At 35.6% G+C, this 21,644-nt stretch overlaps 1 protein-coding gene across 12 annotated transcripts in view; it reads left to right on the top strand.

The window, feature by feature from the left end:
• MYO9B (myosin IXB) overlaps positions 1-21,644 on the top strand; it is a 120,592-nt gene that overhangs the window by 59,354 nt on the left and 39,594 nt on the right. For 4 of the 12 annotated variants that reach the window (XM_074305719.1, XM_074305657.1, XM_074305729.1 and 1 more), the window contains exons 4-16: positions 7,388-7,450; positions 7,846-7,945; positions 8,214-8,314; positions 9,134-9,263; positions 10,266-10,355; positions 10,886-11,002; positions 11,275-11,409; positions 11,967-12,088; positions 13,699-13,840; positions 14,350-14,554; positions 17,726-17,804; positions 19,231-19,320; positions 21,306-21,419. In XM_074305719.1, the coding sequence (XP_074161820.1) occupies positions 7,388-7,450; positions 7,846-7,945; positions 8,214-8,314; positions 9,134-9,263; positions 10,266-10,355; positions 10,886-11,002; positions 11,275-11,409; positions 11,967-12,088; positions 13,699-13,840; positions 14,350-14,554; positions 17,726-17,804; positions 19,231-19,320; positions 21,306-21,419 (1,488 nt within the window). Of the gene's footprint in view, positions 1-7,387; positions 7,451-7,845; positions 7,946-8,213; positions 8,315-9,133; positions 9,264-10,265; positions 10,356-10,885; positions 11,003-11,274; positions 11,410-11,966; positions 12,089-13,698; positions 13,841-14,349; positions 14,555-17,725; positions 17,805-19,230; positions 19,321-19,685; positions 19,701-21,305; positions 21,420-21,644 lie in introns of all 12 variants that reach the window. The other 8 variants (XM_074305694.1, XM_074305750.1, XM_074305678.1 and 5 more) reach the window with 7 other exon arrangements.

The following is a 21,644-nucleotide window of genomic DNA, read 5'->3' as shown; positions in this document are numbered from 1 at the left end:
TCTAATTTCAATTTAACAAACATTTTTTAAATGTCTACTCTCTGCAAAGGACTATGTGTATATACTAGGTAATAGATATATGGAGAGGGACACAAAAGCTGCTTATTATATTCTACTGGAGGGATATATAGTAGACTTCAGAGGAGGAGAAGGTATTGAAAAGAAGACTTGAAAGAAATGAGATTCTGGGGATAAAGATGATGAAGGGAAATGGATTCCCTGGATTAAAAATGTGCGTTGTATGATTACGCGAGGGAATGAGGCAGAAGATACTGGGGTGAGCCAGGTATTTGAGTTTTAGATAGTCTAGTTTTGCTAGAAAGTATCATATGTGTGAGGAAGATTAAATATAAGCCTAGTAAGATGAGTTAGAACCAGATTGTGATTCACAATAGACCTTTAAATGCATAGTTGAGGCAAAAAGTGATAAGGGCCTGAACTAGAATATAAACAGTATTATTGGGAAGAAAATAGAAAAGATTCTGTGGAAGTAGACTCAGTGGGAGTTGGAAATTGAGTATATGTGGGAGATAAAAGTAAAGTTAATGAAATTGTGAAGTTGGGTGGCTTAGGTTATGAAGATGTTCGGCATAAATGGAAAAGCTTGGAAGTGGGGGAGCATAGTCACAGAAAGCCAGCTACATGAGGGCTAAGGATATTAAAAGTTGAGTGGGGGGATTAATTAATAGGTAAAGGGAGATGGGGTGTGTAATAGCATTGTATTAAAGACAAGTCTTGTAATAAGCACTAGTGATGGGATGCCAGTCATCCCATCCTCCAATCAGTTATCCTTTGGGTCTTGCCATGGGGGTGCCACTACCTACTTTGAAATTTCAAAATGTTGTAGCCAGTCAATTTATTGGGATTATTTTTGCTATCTTCTGTAAGCTATCTTTGATGGTTTTGTGTAACCTGCAGATAATAAACATATCTATGTCTTATCTAAGTTATTGGTGAAAATGTTAAGTAACACAGATCCCTGGGGCATTCCACATTTGAGCATGAAATCTAATTGTTAATAATCACTCTTTAAATCAGGCCACTCAACCAATTCTAAATCTGTCTAATGTAGCCTATATCTCACTGCCTTTTACAAGAGTAACATGAAAGGTGCTATTAAAATCTAGTTAAAACTCTACAATTTTTTCTTAAGGTACTGGCTTAGTAACTTTGTCAAAAAAAAGCAAATAAGTTTATTGGATATGACCTATTCTTTTGAAAAATAATGTGTTCATTGATACATTTTGTTTTATTATCACTGTCATTTTTATGTATCCCCCTTCCTCCCTGAACTGAACTGCCCTTTTATTCATTTATTTATTTATTTATTATAGAAATCTAGTTCATTTTATTAATCTTTTTTTTTTTTTCTTTTTTTCCCTGAAGCTGGGGTTAAGTGACTAGCCCAGGATCACACAGCTAGGAAGTGTTAAGTGTCTGAGACCAGATTTGAACTTGGGTCCTTCTGAGTTCAGGGCTGGTGCTCTATCCACTGTGCCACCTAGCTGCCCCCTGAACTGCCCTTTTAACAAAGAAAAGGTTAAGTAAGAATGATTAAAAGTTGCTGTGCATAGGGCAGCTAGGTGGCATAATGGATAGAGTACCAGCCTTAAAGTCAGGAGGATCTGAGTTTAAATCTGGTCTCAGGTACTTAATACTTCCTAGCTGTGTGACCCTGGGCAAGTCACTTAACCCCAACTGCCTCAGCCAAAAGTTACTGTGTATGATAATGGATACAATATGCCGCTCTCAGAATTCTTCACCTCTCTTCTAAGATAAGAGAGATTTATTCATTATCTGTTTCCTAAGACCACTATTGGCATTAAATTTTTTGTTTGTTTCTTAACTATTGATTTCAGCTTTTTTAGTGATTTTTTTTTTTTTTTTTAAATTTCCCCTTCTCTAAGGGAGGTAGGACTACAGGTGTGATGTGTTGCATATACTGACAGAAGATGTCATTTTGTCCCTTAGACTTTGCCCAAGTTTACTGGTTTATTATTTGTTAATTTGTTTGATTATACCTTATAAAAACCAAGAAGTTGAAATAAAAATTGCTCCCCTTGAATTATATGTTTACTTGATTGCTAATTATTATTAAGTTTATTAAAAACAATTAATTTTGAAAGTGGTTGGTTCTACGGATAATAAGAAACCTCGTTACAGTAATAAATTAGTAAGAATTCAGATATGTATCAAGAGATCTTGTTGAAATGCTAATGGTAAGGTTGTTTAGTTGAAATTCTATCTGCAGTTTTCTTTACATTGAAGGTTTATTAGCAAAGTCTTTCTTTGTAGATAATGAAACAATATATTTTAATCTGGGAACCTTCTAAAATTTCACAAATTTCCACTGAATGGAATTTTTGATTTATGGGATTTTTCTGGTCTTATGTTGACTGATAATGCTTTCGTGTACTTTTTTTTTCATATTCAATAGAATGAATAGTAATTGTTTTTAAGCAAGTTCCTCTTTTCTTAGCTCTAGAGTGTTATATAGCAAGGGAAAAACACAGGAGTTCACTAACTGACCCTTCAAGACAGGGCTTGTCATTTTTCATCTTGTCAGTCTTGTTTAACATATTACTTTTACAGAGTAGGTGCTTTATAAGCATTTCTTAAATTGAATTTAATATTCATCAAACTAGGTAAGGATCATGTAAGTAAATGAGAGACTCCTCTTTTTTGTATCAAAAACCTCTTTGACAAGCAATATGGTGAAGTCCATGAACCCCTGTTCAGAATGTTTTTAAATTCATAAAATAAAATGCATAGGATTACAAAGAAAACCAATTATACTGAAACACATGATCAAAATATATTTTTTTAAACAAGTCAAAAACCCCTGCTAATTTCTGCAATGAGAAGTGTTTAAATATTGGGTAGAATGAGCAAGAGGGCACAGCTATCAATGATGTTCCAACCCTTCCCAGGAAGACACCTAATAAATAATTTTAGGCAGGAGAGATAAATAATCAGGATCTGACTAGTTGGTTATTTCATACCTTGGCTCCTCAGACCCAGACAAACCATAGCCTCCACCAAGGAATGTGGAATCCCACCTTCCGGTCTTTATAATACTTATATTCAACCTGCTAGAGGGCCATTCCCTAGTTTTGACTTCTGGCCTGTCCATGCCCATGACATCCTTAAAGATTTGATTTGAAATTCACGTCATAGAGTTATAAAATCCTACAGCTGGAAAAACCCAAATCATCGGAGAAAATTGAGGCCCACAGAGATTGTTTCCTTGTAGGTTGTACCTCATTTCCTTATGAGAGTTGCTAGAGATGACTTGAGTTCCTTTCCATATTTTTGTGACAAAACAAAGATATAGGACATAAAGTTGTCTCATAACAGGCTAGGGAAAACAAAATAAAGACAAACAAGAAAACTTGAATGTATTTGCAGAGCAGCACATCAAGTACAGTGATATGTACTGCAAACTAAATGAACATTGGAAGTGCTAAGAATATGCTAACTAAGCTCCAGATTAGATGGGTTGGCCACAGGAACCTTGTTGTAGGGAAAAGTGTGTTTTAACCCTGGTCCTGAAGATGGTGAATGCTCTCAACTCACAGAGAAGAGTAGTTTATGCAAAAGTATAGACAATGACTAAGTTGTATGCAGGGAACCACAAAGAGCCTGGCTTGAAAAAAGCAAAGAAACTATATTAGAGAATAAAAACAAGGGAAATTTCTTAGGGTAAAAAGGCACATCGATAGAGCCTTCAGTGCTCAATTAAGAAATTTAGGCTTAGCATCCCAACAAAAGAGTTGGATGCAAAGTCTGGAGCTGTAGAGACTCTGGGCCCAGCTTTTACCAACTAGCAGTGATCCTAAGTAAGTCAACTTCCTGTATAAAACAATCATAATGATCATGTTGGAAAGAAAATCAGATCTAGAGGTTGAGACCTGGGTTTGAATCCTATCTCTGACCCTTCATCTCTGTAAGTCACTTAATAGACTCTGAGTTCCTATTTCCAGATCTGTAAAAATGCAGCAGAATCTAACTCATCAGATTGTTGTAAAAATGTTTTTCCAGGCTGTTAGTGCTTTGTAAATGTCAACCTATTACCATTATTGTTACTATTTGTATCACAGAGTTGTTCAGATCCCCAAAATGAGATCTATTAAAATATATTAAAATCATATACTATACAAATACAAAGTGGTATTATACTCTTTCTAAAAGTAATAGGGTACCTGTATAGAGTTTGTCCAGAGCTATTTTTGAATAATTTGAATTGTCTTAGGAAGATTCTGAAAATCATCTGGCAGGATAAGATACCAGATATTAAGGTCCTTTTTCTTACTTTATATTGCCAAGTATTCCAACTCTCCTGCAGAAGGCACAACTCTGTTGGGCTGGCCACAGTACTCAAATGCCAAATGTATGCTTGCCAAAAAAAATTATTTTATGGAGAGCTCACAAGATGGTCAGAAAAAGCAATAAAAGGATACTCTCAAGATCTCTCTTAAGAACTTTAGAATTGATTTTATGACATGAAAGGCATGTCATACCCTGTATGCTGTGCCTTCATCAGAGAAGGTGCTGTGCTCTAGGGGCAAAGCAGAATTGAATTAGCTCAGAAGACTTCAGATGCGCAGGGTTAGAGAGTCCACCCCAAATGTTCATAGGGATGGACTATTTATTTGTGTCTAACCTATGGCCAAGCATTCTGAGCTCATATTAGTGTGCCACAGGCAGACACAATGTAGCTCGACTCTAAAATGATGTCATTTTGCTCACCTTTGAGAACAAAGGATAACAACAGATGAAAATAAAGGCAGCTGGGTGGTTCACTGGATAGATCACTGGGCCTGAAGTCAGTCAGGAAAATGTAAGTTCAAATATAGCTTCAGATGTTTACTAGCTTTGTGACTCTGGAAAAGTTATTTAACCTCTGTTTACCTTACCACTATAGAAGGTACCTGCTATCAGCTAAATTAGTGATAATACAGGACCCACTAAATTAGACAGGCCCTATATTGACTTAGTTTTAAAATATAATATTATCTGTGTTTTGTTGTATTTTTATTTATTTTGTTAAGTACTTTCTAGTTACATTTCAATCTGATTTGGAAGCACTTGGTGGGAAGTGGAAGAAGCTACATGCATGTTAACAAAATCTTTGGTCTTTACCAAGCCCTGGAATGATTTAGATGGGAAATAATGATTGATATAGAGTGGATTTTGTGGAAATGGGAAAGGAAGGGGTGAATTTTAAAAACATGTTTGAAGAAAGAATAGCAGCACTTGCTGAGAAAATATAGGAGATAAAGGGAAGAGAGAAAGCAGATTCCAATTTCCCAGCTAGTGTGGTGGAGATCTGTTGACAGAATAGTAAAAGGGAAACTTTAGAAGAATTATTGATTTGTAAGGCAACAGTTTTAGAGGTTGATGATAATGTTGTAGTAATGTGAGGGTCATATAGGCAACCCGGGAGGGGGGAAATTCCATGAGAAAAAAAAGAGATTAAATGCCTGAGGAAGCGAACACAGAACAAGGATTCTTTGTGTCATAGAGTCCTTGGCAGTATTGTGAAGCTTTATGTGGACTCCTTCTACTGCCACAATATTTTTAAATATCAACTAAAGTACAAGTGATTACAAAGGTCATTGTTGATCATGAATAACTTTAATAAACTAGTTCCATATTGAAAGTAATTTAAGAAAAGTTTTGGGAAAAAAATTGTAGTCAGTCAAGTGAGACCTAGGTGCTATGAAGATTGGCCATAAAGACAGGAAAGAAATATGGCAGTCAGAATCGTATAAAAGGAGCTTTTGGGAGAAGGTTCAGTATGAAGTAACTTGCTCTAAACTGACTATGAAACTGCCAAGAGTATTCCAAATAAAATCTCACAAGGGAGACAGCTAGATGGTGCAGTGGATAGAACCCTGAAGTTAGAAGGACCAGACTTCAAATCTAGCCTCAAATACTTAATGCTTACTAGCTGTGTGACAAGTCACTTGACCTCTCACAAGGAACATCAATTTTCCTTTAAGGATTTCCCTGTGGATCTAGTAATGAGTGGCCCACAAGTTTGTTTTCAATTTAAATGCAAATATACATCAATTATCTCATATTATTCAGTAAACTCCAATGACTCCTATTTATCTGCAAGATCAAATATAAAGTTCTTAACCTGGCTCGTTCCTACATTTCTGGTGGTCTTCTAAATCTTCCTCCTTCCACACATCCTAAGATCCAGCCCATGCTGGCTCCTTCGTGCCAGATTTTTGTGCCTTTACAAAGGGTTGCTCCCCATACCTAGATTGCTCTGCCTCCTCTTTCACCTGAATCCCTGAGTCTGGCTCTCTTTAAGATACAGGCACCACCTTCTCCTTTGTGGTTGCTTTCCATCTCCTTCTGTATCCTGTATGTCACCCCTACTCCAAAGAAAGAGAGTACTAGGTGCTTAATAAGTGTTTGTTGATCTTTTAGAATTCTACTATAAACATACTACTGTGCTTAGGGGATAACCATGACAGTCAGAAATCTTCTAGATTGGTAATGTTTTACCACTATTAAATCTTTCCAATAATGACAACTCTGAGTAATAATACTTTATCGTTTTCCCAGAATTAAAAGCACAGTGGTCTACCATGATAAGTTTATTCCTATCATTAATTTTTTTAAATGGAGGGTTTCTTAAGCCCTCATTAAGATGCATTGCTTGCTATAAGCAGGAAGAGTTAAAGTCAATTGGTGGTTACTATGAAGATTTTATTACCATGTCTAATTAAGACCAATTGTTAAAAGCTGCATTTTTGTGCAAATTCTGCATACTTGAAAAACTGAGTCCCTTCTTTGCCAAGAATCTTAGGATTTCTCACTCAAAGTAGTGCGCCATCATAGCTAAAGAGTAAGTGGTTGGGTTGGTCTCTGCCTTTTTTGAACATGTAATTCTGCTTTTAACTACCAGAGAATGTCTTTTTATATCTAGTAACTGGTATAGGCTACATCTGGAAAATAATTGAAATATTATCTCCAAGTTTTCTCAGTTGGCTCCACCAACATTTTCTTTAAACAGAAAAAGGAATTGCAATCTATGTATTTTATTTATGGCTTATGTGGATTTGATCTTGCAAAATGAAGGCTGATAATCACTGGAAAAGGTAGCATGGGTTGGTGGATCGGGGTCTAGCTTTGGAGCCAGAAGTACTTGGATTCAAGATAGAAAAATCACTTTAACTCTTGGTGCTCCTGGCAACTCCCTAAAATGAAAAGTTACAGAGCTGTCCTTTCAGTGAAACTTCTATTCCACATCACTCCCCTGCCAAAATCACATTGTATAAAAAAGACAATTTAATATGTAGCTCTTTACAATAATTACACCTCACCTTCTGCTAAGGAAAATGTTTGTTTATTTCTTTATTTTTGATAGGGCTGTTGTTGAAAAATATCTGCTTGAAAAGTCTCGCCTGGTCTCTCAAGAAAAGGATGAAAGGTAAGACTATTATCTTGAAGTGATATATGAACTAAATTTATGTGTGTGTGTGTTTATTTTACTAATATGTGTAAGAAGAAAGGCTGCTGATATTTGAGAATTCAACAGAATATGTCTTCATATATAGCCCTTTGCCAATTTTCTGTGTTCTGTTACAGATAAAGTGAGCTAAGATTATCTCTCTCCTTATTAGGAAAATTTTCTGAAGTAATAAGGCACTTGTGGGAAAAGGAAAAAAACTTCCAACATGCTTGTTAAATTCAGCTTTTAAGACATATTTTTTAAAATTTATATTTTCCATAACTGGCATTTTGGTTTACAAGAAAAGTCCAACAGAATATGAGAAAGGTTTTTTTTAAACTATAAAAATAATTTTTCCTAATTTTGATCCACAGAAACTACCATGTGTTCTATTATTTGTTACTTGGAGTCAGTGAGGAAGAGCGTAAAGAATTTAAGCTCAAACAACCTGAAGACTACTTCTACCTCAACCAGGTAAACAACTTAAAACTGGAACTAAGGTAATTTTTGTTCTGTTCTATGCTGACTATTTATGAGCTGTTGGAAGGTCAAAGACTATGAGGCCTTTTTCCTCTTCTCTTCTGAAACAAGCTTCAAGAAGTGCTGAGGGAAATGACATAAAGGAGCCCATTGATTCACAGTAACTTGGAGAGTCACCCTGTTAGTGCCAGCAGAAATTATTCTCACAAGGCAGGCTTGCAGCTCCCAAAATGGTAAATAGTTTGATATCCTTCTTTTATAGCATAACTTGAAGATTGAAGATGGAGAAGATCTGAAACATGACTTTGAAAGATTGAAACAGGCCATGGAAATGGTTGGCTTTCTTCCAGCAACCAAGAAACAGTAAGTCAGATTGCTTTTATAAGCAGCTCAAGTAAATTGTTACAACCTCTCAGTTATGTTTTATTATATTTATGATTTTTATCGGAGAGATTTTAAGGTATCACAGAGAAAGTTTCAGCCTTGGATGAAGTCTTGGATGAAGACTGAGCTACAAGTTCCCACTATCCCCAAACTCTGTAGCAACAGACAAAGAATATAACCTCTCTATCTGTAAATCGAAATGGTCTTTATACTGCTTACTTTCCAAGGTTATTGAGAGGATCAAGTAAGATCGTGGATATCAAGCATTGTGTAGTTGTAAGCTGCCATCTACACATGAAGGATCCTTAGTACTTTGTTCTATGCCAGACCTGTAATATCATTATTGTTAGGAACTCACTGGTGAGGAAATAACTCTCCACCAGTACAAATTGCTACTGCTCTCTCTGCAGAGTTGACTAGGTAAGGAAAGGTGGAGCACCTTGTCTGGAGTCAGATAGCAGCTCATATGTACTGAAGCCTGCTTCTTCCTGACTCAGAGATTGTCATTCTCTTCCGTACCACAGAGAAACCTATTATCATTTTATTGTATTTTGATGATTAACATTAAATGATCATTATAGCTATTGTTACCTCCTATTTAAACCTTAGATTTATTTCTGGTTACATTGTGAAAAAAAAGCATCGAATGATATTTGTCTCATATCTCGTTAGAATTCACTCATTAACGATTTCAATAAAAGTTACTAGGAATCTTTGATGTATAATTCTATTGGAAATCTTTCCTTAAATTTCAAATTCAAAGTTTGCAAAATAAGAATTTATCTTCTTTATCCTAAGGATTTTTTCAGTTTTATCAGCTATCTTATACCTGGGTAATGTCACCTATAAAAAGAGAGCTACAGGTCGTGATGAAGGCTTGGAAGTGGGGCCTCCAGAGGTACTAGACACACTCTCCCAACTTCTGAAGGTATTGTTTTCTTTTTTCCTTGCTTTTGTATTCAAATCTTATTTTGGAAGATCCTCATTATTTTCTGCATGTAGGTATTCAATAGTTGCCTGTAGATGCCTGCTAGAAAGTGCAAAATTGAATCTTTGTAATAAAAAATTCTATTTTCCTGTGGACAATTATAATATACATTCATATAGCCCATACCTTTGTTCAGGATGATTTCTCCGCTTGTGATGCCTTCCTCCCTACTCTTACTAAAATCCTGTCATTTATTGAGGCAATCTTCTTTCATGACTCCTTTCTAGCTAGTTGCCCTGTTGTTCCTCCAGACCTCCATAGCATTTGATTTCTATTGTTTTGGTTCCTAGAACATTCTGCTCTGCATTGTAGTCATTTATATTTTTAGGCCACTAAATATGTGAGTTGAGCTGTAGCCTGAGACACTTACTAGCTATGTGACCCTAAGCAAGTTACATAACTTCTGTCTGGAAAATAGAAATAATAAAGTATCTACCTTTCAGGGTTGTTAAGAATAAAAAGAAATATTTACAAAGCATTTTGCAAACCTATAAATGCTTTTAGTAGTAATATTATCATCATCTTCATTATCATCATTACTTTATATCCCTACTAGATAGTATGCTGCCTGAGGTCTGAGAATGAATTTTAATTAGCTTTATATTTCTAAAAAGCCTTTCATGGGGTAGGTTCTCAATAAAACCTTGAATTTAATTGAATAAGATAATATATAAAATCAGTTGGACAATTGTAAATCAGCATGGCATACTATACAACTATAAGGTATATGAAAGTTAAATTGATATAACTGTTTGGCAAAAGCAGGAGGCAGCTTCCATGGTAGCCCATCACCAGCTTCCTTATACCGGGAGTTAATACATCCATTTCACAGCAGTTTGGCGTACTATCATTTGGCCATTCCTTTCTCTTCAGAGTAAGTGATTAAGAAGAGAGTAAAATATGAAAGACTTCATCTTTTCTTTTCTTTTTTCTCCTGTATAGGTAAAACGAGAAATTTTAGTGGAAGTTCTGACCAAGAGAAAAACTGTGACAGTCAATGACAAACTTATTCTTCCCTACAGTCTCAGTGAGGTAAGTTCTATGATGTGAGAGGATCCTCAAAACAAGTTCTTCTATGATGAAAAAGTTGAACTCATTATTTGAGATTCCTTCCCATTTTAAATTTCTTCTCATTCAGAATAAAATAATAAAAGCCTTATAGAAAAGCATTAGTTGGTTGTCATTTTTATGCCTCTAATTTAATTAGTGGAGCTTTCTTATGACATTGCCTTTTATTACACGTCTACAGATTGATTTTTAAGTCTTATTATGTTGCCCAAAACATACCATAGTTGTTTGCCCCCGCATAGTAGCATATTATAATTATGTTATAACTTAATATCTATAAAGTATGTTAGTTCATATTGTTTTGTAATGAAGAATTTCTGCTATCATTTATTTTTTTTCTCATGATACAGTTTTAATTGTCTTAATGCTTACTTTGTTTTCTTTTTATATTTAAACCTCAGAAGACAACGTTAATACCCACACCAATATATTTGAAGGAGGGAACTATTTTTCCTTTTCTTTTCTTACTAAGAGACTTGTACTTTTGTCAACAGGCAATAACAGCTCGTGACTCAATGGCAAAATCATTGTATAGTGCTCTCTTTGACTGGATTGTTCTCCGTATCAATCATGCTCTCCTTAATAAAAAGGACATGGAAGAATCAGTTTCAGTGAGTTCTTTCCTACTGATCATTTTCGCCCCTGTACTCAAGTACTGAACTAATTTATTTATACTGTTACTGTTTATAATGCTCAGCTCATTCTCTAGAAGTGCTGAAAGCACTTAAAATATCTCCAATGCATCACAGATTTTGAAATATTCACTTGATGTATTGAATAAGTTTATTACTTAGCTTATTCAAAAAAATTTTGATTCAGGGGCTTGATTAGCTAACAGAGGCTTAAATTACTGTTTAAAAAGAGATTTTTCTGTCCCTGTCAGTGCTTATCCATTGGGGTGCTGGACATCTTTGGCTTTGAAGACTTTGAGACAAACAGTTTTGAACAATTCTGCATAAATTATGCAAATGAACAACTTCAGTATTACTTCAATCAACACATTTTCAAACTAGAACAAGTAAGAAACTGATTTCTCTTGGCTATCTAGTTTCTGAGAAAAGAAGGAAAGAGTTAAAAATCTGGGATGATACCTTATTTAAAGCATTAAATTGGAATTCTAATTCGCCACGAAATTACCCTTGGGCTGTGACATATTATGACCTCAACCTAGAGGACTATTTGGTAAAATCCCATTCAGCTTTATTGGGGAAAAACATCAGGTGCTTTTTTGGCACACATCATTTTAGGAGGTTTTTGTTGGTTTCTTTTTCAAGTAACTGAATCCCCAGTGGGGTGGTGACTTAGACTTTCAATACCTCAGAAAAAGCCTTTATAAGAATTTATTTTGGATGAAGATAAAAGTATCCTCTCAAATATTTGATTTCTTTTAGTCTTTCATTCTCTTTACTGATGAAGCTAACTGAGGAATTGATGCATTTATGCAAATATGTGAAAATCCTTCTCTTAGATTATATAAAAATTAACTGCCTCTTAATTTTATATGATCATAATAACCACTGTAATCCAGGCAGCCCTTCAGGTTTTTTGCTAATAAAGAAATTTCTAATTCCATAGGAAGAATATCAGAGTGAAGGAATCACTTGGCACAATATTGATTATACAGATAATGTAGGGTGTATTCACTTGATCAGCAAGAAACCCACTGGCCTTTTCTATCTGCTGGATGAAGAAAGCAAGTAAGTCATACTTTTTATTCAGTATAGATCATCAGTACAAGAAAAATAGAGAAGTTGATTGGATGATATATAACCAAGACTAGAAAAGTTTTATGTTGACTGTCCTCTAAAGTTAAAGTGACAATTCCTCTCTAAGAGAGCATTTGGGCACAAAGAATATTTATTATTCAAAGGCCTAGAAACTCTGTGTCTCTATTTAAGCTGCAATTTGAAGATTTTTATCATTTTCAATCTCACTCAGTCATAGTAGATTATAAACTTTACACACTTTTACATAGTCATCTTGAAAAATTCTTGTCCTGGTGATGCTTCCCTCCTCATTCAGTTGATTTGGGGCCTTATTCAGAACCTTCCTCTCAAAGTTGGTTTTCTAATAAAGCTTTCAAGAAACTATTAATCTCCAGACCAGCACTTTAGTAAAGACTTCAGATCATATTGAAATTACAGACATTTTGTGCCTTACTGTGTATTACATGAAGAGGATTTGTAGTTCTGCTACTGGCTATAACAGCCTATTAAGGAAACTCTGAAATTTCTGTCTTTAGCAGTCTTGCCTCTCCATGCTAGCTCCTTTTTGCCATCATGTGTTAGTTTTCACTAATGTCCAAACAGGAAAAGTCCATGACACATATACAGAACAGGGGAATTTTTAAATTTTAATCAACAGTGTAACATGACAAAATGTTATATGCCAAGTTCAACATCCCAGGAAAAAAGCAAAAGCTATCCTAGACTGCCTTGATAAAGGCACAGTGTTCACAATGAGGGAGACCCTGCTCTGGTCAGACCATATCTGCAGTGTTATCTTCAGTTTTGCATAACATAGAAGGACTGACTGAAAAGGTTGAGCATATTTATAATAGAGAAGAAAAGCCCAAAGGGTCCAGATAGCTTTCTCCAGGAACTGTCATACAAAATGTGCACCAGACTTGTTCTGCCTGAACTGAGATGGCAAAACTTGGAACAACAGGTAGAAGTGCTGGAAGCAGATTTTCAGCATGATATTAAGGAAGATCTCTCTAACAATCTAGAAATAAAATGGAATGCCTCAGGAGATAGTGGGCTCCCCCTCATTGGATAGCTCCATGCTAAGACTGGGGGGACTCCTTGACAGGAAGCTTGGCCAAATGCAAGTTGGCAAGTCTTACATTCTTAGCTGCAGGCACAATTTCAGCATTTTCAGAACTGCTTTCAGAACTTATCTCTAAAAATATGTATCAGAAAGCTAAATCTACATCTATTTGTAATTCCTATCCATACTAGAACTGTGAAGTCACTGTTAGCTTTTTGAATCTAATAATAGTAATAAATTACCTTTACTTGTTGTTACTTTAAGTTTCTTTAGTGAAAGATCTTTGAAAGCCTCCCAAAATGGTATTCTACCTGCTAAATATTATGAATCTTTTGCTTTGGGTGTACTGTCTAGAAACTTGTTTTTATTTCCTTTGATTAATTTAGTGACTTCTCATCTGTCCTGTACATATCACACTTTTTTTCTTTCTAATCACCATGATTTAGAGTTATGGCTAACTCAGAAAGACCCAGTTATGGTCACATTTCTTTCATTGTGGTCATTCTTCTCAAACTTGGCATTTCAATTTTCATTATAGTTTTCCACATGCTACCAGCCAGACTTTGCTGGCTAAATTCAAACAGCAACATGAAGAAAATAGATTCTTTGTTGGGACCCCAGTGATGGAGCCTGCATTTATCATCCAACATTTTGCAGGGAAAGTTAAATATCAGATAAAGGTATGCAATATGTATTTGTTTAAGATCCCATATATGATTTCATTGGTCAAGAAATGCCCAGTAAGGACCTGTAGGAAACTCTCCAGCAACCCAAATCAGCATTGTATATTATTAATTGCTTGGACCACTGAGAGATCAAATGATAATAGGAGGCATTGTCATATTTGTTATAGGCCTGCCTTAGGCAGGCCTTGAACCCAGATAGTACTTACTTTAGTAACAGCTTTCTATCTGCTTTCAATGTATTTAATTTAAAGTTGTTAGTAGTATCTGCTTTCCATTAATATAGATCTGGAGTCTCTGAGGAAAATAATTCAAGTTCTAGTTCTACTATTTACTACCTGGGTTCAAGAAGGTTTTTCAATCTGAGTCCATGCTTATCATTACATTGGAGGAATTGAATTAGTTGGCTGACCCTTAAATTGCTCTGAATCTATGTCCCTATGAACCATTTTTCATTCTGACTTAAGAACAAAGAAGATGGTGACTTTCTGACCATATTTCCACAGGATTTTCGAGAGAAGAACATGGATTACATGAGACCCGACATCGTGGCTTTGCTCAGAAGTAGTGAGAGTGACTACATTCGGGAATTAATTGGAATGGATCCTGTGGCCGTATTCCGCTGGGCCATTCTCCGAGCAGCCATTAGAGCCATGGCTGTTTTCCGAGAGGCAGGACGACTCCGTGCTGAGAGGGCTGAGAGAGCTTCAGGTACTGAGCAGAATATAGCTCACATCCAGTGACTTTGAAAATCCCAACATCTGCTCATGGCCACCTAGGAAAAGCTATTTTGTATCTGCAGAACAAGCTGCAGCAGCTACTTTCTTGTGAGGAAGATCCAAAATAAACATTTGTTCTCTTATAGTTAAGTAGACTCTCTTCCCTGGCCTGGGTTCTAGGGGTGGCAGTATTTCCTCTGCCTTCAGTAAAAGCCCTGCCAGACTTCTGAAATTGGAATCTCCCCTTTTTATGGTTTCAGCTTATTTTAAATCTCATCAATGCTAAGAATTAGTTTAGAACAGGAAGTGAAAGTGTGATGACAAATTAAAACAATAAGGGGTTAGGATGAAGAATGAAATACTTACTTTGCCTGAAATTTTCCTTCCCTGATATTATATGGCCTTTGTAATTCTTCCTTTCCAAACCTTATCCAGCAAAGTCCAATGACAAGAAGAGTGCTTGGCTTGAGTTTGAGTTCTGACTCTGACACTTAATATCTGTCATCCTTAAGCAAGTCATTTAAATGTTTCCCCATTTACAAATTAGAAATAATTCTATAATCTACCTCCTGGAGTTAAGGTGAAAATGTTTTGTCTCCTAAAGCATGATATTCTCATGAATTATTTTCTTCCCACTTCAAAAAAAAGAAAAAAAACTATAAGATTTCTGACTAAGCACTCAGATCTTAAAAGTTATGTAGGATGGTATAATAGGAAATAGTCACCATTCTGCTTTTGCTTCAATGTTTTTCTTTCTTTTTTTTAAGGGAGTATTCAGTGCAGGGACAAGAGTGGGGATAAGGAGAAATTACAGTGATATAACCAAAAGGCATTAATAAAATTTAAAATAAAGTAAAAATTAAAGTCAACGATAACATGCTCAATACTCTACTGGAACAGTGCCTTTTGCCTGGGTCAGAGTGCTACGCAGATAATTCCTAAGTATCATTCCCTGTGGAAGGCTGATGGTTCTCCAGTGTTACCCAGACCAGTAACTCAATTCTTCTAAATCAAGTCTGTCCAAACTGACCAAAGAGAAGGACCAAGTAATATCAAGAGGGAACAGAGTGGTAGAGTGAAAAGGATATTGGATTCAGGCTTGGATGGGGAGCAGCCTTAAGGCAGGATTCCAGGCAGGGCTGAGGCAGGCTAGCAGCTTTGTGGCACAGAGCAAATCTCCATTTCACTTAGCCAGTTTTATCAAGTTAGCCAGCATTTATTAAGTGCCTGCTTTGTTCCAGGCACTTGGAACTAGGGAGACAAAGAAAGGTAAAAATAGGCCCTGGTCTCAATCTAAATAAATTGGAAACATTCTGGGGGGGAGGGGAGGCAGATATTAATATTAAGGGGCTTGGGGAAAGGCCTCTTACAGACAGTGGGATATTAACTGAGATTTAGAAGGGATCCAAGAAGCAGAGGTCAGGAAGGAGAGAATGCTGGGATTGGGGGATGGCCAATGGAAATGTCTTATCAGGAAGTAGGAATCTCCTGTGGCCAGTGTCACATAGTACAGGAGGGGAATGAGGAAAGAGGAGGAACAGGGAGAAGAGCCTGGGTTATAAAGGACTTTAAAAACCATAGGAATTTTTTATTTGATCCCAGAGATGGAGGAATGATTAGAGTTTACTTAATTTTGAGAGGTGTTACAAAGGTAGACTTAATAGGACTTGACAACTGATTGGATCATTTGGGTGGGGGAAGGTGGAGAGATAAGTGTGAATGAAGTCAGGGATGGCACCTAGGTATTGAAACTGTGTGACTGAAAGGATGGTGGTGCCTTCAGCAGTAAGAGGGAAGTCAGGCAGAGGGGAGAGTGTAAAGATAATGAGTTTCGTATCAAACATCTTGAATTTGGGGTGTCTAAAGGACATCCTGTTCAAGTTGTCTGATAGACAGCTGGTAGAAGAGAGATCAAGGAAGTTCTGAATAAATAGATCTGAGAGTCAACAGAGATCATTGAGTCTGTGGAAACAGAAGAGATCACCAAACAAAATTGTGCAGAAGGAGAAAAGGATCCAGAACAGAATCTTGTAAGATGCTTAGAATTATTGAACTAGGTGAAGATCTAGCAGAAATCTGGCCTGCTCAGACAAGTAGGAGGAAGAACAAGAGAGGGCAATATATGAAAACCTAGAGAAAGGAGACATCAAAAAAAAATAGAGTGATCAACAGTTTTGGCTGCTGAGAGGCAAGAATGATAAGGATTGAGAAATTATTCATAATTTTTCTCAGCTGTAATATGAAGATAAAAATACTTCCATTATCTGCCTCACTGAGTTGTTAGGAAGATCAATCAAGATAATATAAGTAAAATATTTTGTAACTAGAAAGCACTTATAAAGGTTACCTCTTGCTACAATTTATTACAAAATTTATTTTCAAATTTTTTAGTGGTTTAGTAATGTTTCATGTTCCTGAATGAAGCTGACCAATATGTGTTTTTCATCAAGTTATATATTAAATCTTTTTGGCCTTTTAAAAGAAGAAAAAATTTTCCTTTATTGCAAAGATTGATTTTTTTTTCCTGCTTTATTGTTTCAAGGGCTTACGTGAGTTCCTAAAGAACTATATCCTTGATCCTCACCTGCAGTCTCTAAAGGTTGAGAAATGATGAACTCACACAAAAACTTAGCTACAATATTTGTATCTTATTAATAATTGTTTAATATAGGGGCAGCTAGGTGGCGCAGTGGATAGAGCACCAGCCCTGAATTCAGGAGGACCTGAGTTCAAATGTGATCTCAGACAGTTAACACTTCCTAGTTGTGTGACCCTGGGCAAGTCACTTAACCCCAGCCTCAGAAAAAGAAAAAAATAATAATAATTGTTTAATAAGTCTTTTGAGATTTAAAACTTCCAGTTATGTGCATTTAAACAATGAAACAAAAACTCATCTTTCATGTGATTTTTTTTTTTTTCTTTTAGAGAATGCAGTTTATTCAACTCAGGTTCATAGATTTACTTTCTATCTATTTTGTTAATGAACATAATTGTATGATTTTGTTTTGTTAATGAAGGAAATAATATGAAACCCTTTTGAGAAGTAAGAAATAATTCTTATTGGTGATCCATTAAACATTGTACATTCAATATTACAATATCTTTTATTGCTTTGATTCTCAGTTAATACTTTCCCATTGTATCCACTCCTCCTATTTCCAAGCAGGTGTGGCATCCCCTTCAATCAGAAGTCCCTCAGGAGAGCTACAGAAAACCAATACTCCATCAGAAAAACTTTATCGGTGAGAGAAACCTTTAATGTCCCTAAGTCAAGACATTTGAATATAGCCATATAAAAAAATATTAAGTGAGGATTTATGTACTATGGGAGAATAAATAAAGTTCTCATAGAACAATAACAAAAGTAGGGAAATGAATGAAATGGAGTGCTTTTTAACCTGAGATGAAATAAGACTATTACCATGTCATTTGCTCTATTGAAATCCATTTAATCTCAGTTTACAATAGGTTCTTTTCTAAATTTGTAGATATTTATGTTTGGTTAAATGACCTTTTGTTCATGCAAGGTACTATGTTTGTTTTAAGAACATTTCTCGTATTCTGTGAAAACATAATTATCAAGAGCATCAATGCTCTTTGAATTAATTTATTTCTGCTAGTTCTCAATTAGTATCTTCAGATTTTTGTTTGAGATACACAAAATATTTTGAGGTCCTATGGCAGAACTGGGAAAGGCATTTGATGCAGCCTAAGCAAGGTTGGAAAATTGTTCCCCTCACTCACTTCCCAGCGAAGGTATGAATGTAATTTTACCTCTGAAAAGAGTAGCTTATGTTATTTTCATAGTGCAATGATGGTTATGGGGAGAGGGAAAAAATCCTTGTTTATTTAAGTATGAGATACAATTATATAGTATTTGTGGGATTCTGAAATTTTATAGAAATTTTCATATTTCTATATTTGTATTAGCCAATATTCAGTAGATAAAAAATTCTTGATAAAGTTTCTTTTCTTTTATAATTGTGCTGCAAATGTGTGGCTGTATTCTTTGAGGCCCCGTACTTTCTCCACAACGTTATGATGTCTCACAAAATAAATGCTAACGTGTCATGAAGATTTTCTGGGATTAAAAAGCATCTTTATATTGAGAGTCATATTAAAAACTATCTTGTGTGTCACCCTTCTCTTTTCTCTTCACTTCAAGGCATTGCCTAACTAGCTCTGGCCCATCAGGCCTTCCTTCTTTAGTGGAATGAACAACATCAACGATGCATGACACATATCTAGAGAAAATGAGACTAATCATTAAACTATATCACAAAAAAATTAACTTTTAAATTGAAAATTAAATTTAAAAATAAACAAGTGATGTATTGGATAGTTTCACTTTGTGTTATAAAACTTCCTTTTTGTATATATTTCAATGAATCCATGTTGCTGTTCCCACCAACAGTGCAAATCAAAATTCATTCTTACATTTTTAGTCTGTCTACTTCTTTTCCATGTTTTAAGTTCTATTCACAAATGAAGGAGAGACATGTTGGTTTCCAGAGTTAACTGCTTTTAAAAGAATGAAGGGGACCATTAACAGCAGTATGCTATGAAACAGAAATAGGTTTCATTGAAGAACAGAACCCAGGTGATGCTCTCCAGTTCAGAATCACCTTTTCTTAATGTATTTAGGTAATATAAATTTTCCCTTTGCAGCCGTTCAGTGCTTGATTTCTCATTTGATTGCTCTGAGGAATTCGATATTAACGCTTTTGAGGACATCATTGCTTTTTATGAAAGCAAGAAGTAAGTAGGATTTGTAAGCAGAGACCAGGGAGGCACATTCATAGGAAGCTAATCTTCCTGAACCGGCTCAGTGCAGAATTCAAGCCAGGAAAAAAAGTGATATCAATTGTTCAGAAGAAAATGAAATGGATTACAATTACAGATCTGTGAAATGCTAGAGCTGAGACGTGGTGACCTTGACAGATTTGGCACTGCAAAAGACCAAAAAAAAAAAAAAAAGTCTTTTTTAAGAGTTGGGGGAAAAGCAAATCTTGTTTTATTTTGAAAAGCGGCTATTGCACTGAGAAGCTCGGGAGTATAATAGCATTTTATACTGAGAAGTGAAACTTACACTTCTGTTATCTTTGGTTTGTGCCTCTCTGGAGAATGAGTGAAAAAAGGTAGGTACTTACTTTTGAATCAGTTAGCATGGTGCATGGATCAAACTGAGTGGACCCCTAATTAGGGCTTATCCCAGGCTAACTTAAGACCATAAACATGTATTTAAAATAACCTGACCCAAAAGAAGTGAAATTGGACTATTGTATTCATTTCCAAAAACATTGATCACATATTTGTGAGGGACCTTAGAGATCATATCCTTTAACAAAAGTAACAAATTTAAAGTAATATTTTGAAGCATTTAATTTGAATCTCCTCAAGCCGTTTCAGAGAATGACCTATAAATACTATAATTTTTAAAATAAAAGATAACAAATATCATTTTACTTGCTTTGGTTGTACATAAAAGCTAACTCCCCATTCCTAATAAAGAATCTTCATGAGCACCCTCTGACTAACTTTCTTCTCATGAACCTATCCCTTTAGCTAGCCTGTACCTTGAACACACAGCAAACTCGTGATCCATTGCCAAATCTGCAGTCTTCAGGCTGAGTAGGGCCTGCCTGAGCTTGTGCTTTGCTGGCATAACTTTTGAGAAACCAGCATCACCTATTCACCACCAGGAGACTTCCTAGTAAGATATCAGAAGAGATACCATTTTGATAACTAAAAAACTCTAGATGAAAATTACTGAATAATTGAAGTTAATAGAAAAAATTCAATTATAATTTTTTGAAAGAAGATCCTATCATTATTTTGCATATATAGTTGCAAATATGTTGGCTTAACAGATTATTAAAATAGTATTATACTCAAAATTTTCTATAATTTTTTTAAAGAAGTTGGTATATCAAAAAATAAAAAGAAAATGAAATTTGCATCTTCCCAAATCAAGCACCTTCTAATTCTGAATCATATGACCTTGAGTAAAACAATAATCTTTGACATATTAAAAATGTGTACTTTGCCAATTTTTTAAAACAAGTTTGGTAAGGGTCATAAATTTGCTGCTATGGAAAATTATTCATGATTATTTATTTTCTGACTTCCATTGGTAAGAAATGATGTTGCAAAGAGTTCATGTGAAGAGTAATTACTCAGTCCTTCAAAATTGCTTTCAAGAATCCTGGTTAGAAGGGATATCTGACTAGTTCAACAACTTCCTGACTCACAGATTCCTCTCCATTATATCCCTGAAAAGTCTTCCTCCAGATTCTGTTGGAAGATCCCAGAAGTTCTTTTCACTTTTGAATTATTAGAAAATTCTTCCTTAGATTAAGTGAACATCTGCCTTTAACTTCCACTTATTGATCATAATTTTTGTCTCCTTGGGCCAAACAATGTAAATCTAAGGCCAGAAGCATGTTCCTAACTATCCTCAACTTCAAATCTTCTCCTGTATAGACAGGATAAATAATTTTTTGCTTTTTCCCTATCCATACTTTAATGGAGAGTTCACCTCCCAAAGATGAATTGAGCATTGTTGGGAGTACATGTTTATGATCACATAGCCTGAGAAAGCACCCTAATTTTAACTTTGGGGCACATTGGGTAATAGAACTTCCTGTTTCAACTCCTGTGGTGATGGGTCTTCCTATTTTAATGCCTTGTTTTCTCTATCTGGGACATCTTCCTCTCTCTGCCTTTCCTTCTGGACCTCTTAGGGATTTGCATGACCAAATCATCAAGACTATAAAAGAACTGCCCTGGCAAGGTGAAGACCCTCGTAGGCTTCTTCAGTCTCTCACTCGGCTTCAGCAGCCCCGGGCCCACTTCCTGTGAGTTCCTGGTGCTAAGGGTAATACTTCTTTGCAAGTGCAACAATAACCATGCTATTCCTTCAGTGCAGAAGCAGGTGAAACTGCAGAAGTGCATTGCCTCTGTTAGAAAATAACAGGCCCAACTATATTCCTTTCTAGTCAACGTGGGGGCTGCTGAAAATGTTTCTTGTTTAGCACTAACTATTGCTAAGGTTTCTTTGAGCACAATGAATGTGCTTAGAA

Source organism: Sminthopsis crassicaudata, chromosome 1 (genome assembly GCF_048593235.1).
Source record: "Sminthopsis crassicaudata isolate SCR6 chromosome 1, ASM4859323v1, whole genome shotgun sequence".
Taxonomy (NCBI): domain Eukaryota; kingdom Metazoa; phylum Chordata; class Mammalia; order Dasyuromorphia; family Dasyuridae; genus Sminthopsis; species Sminthopsis crassicaudata.
Note: the sequence above shows the minus strand (reverse complement) of the source record. Positions and strands in the feature narration are given on the sequence as shown.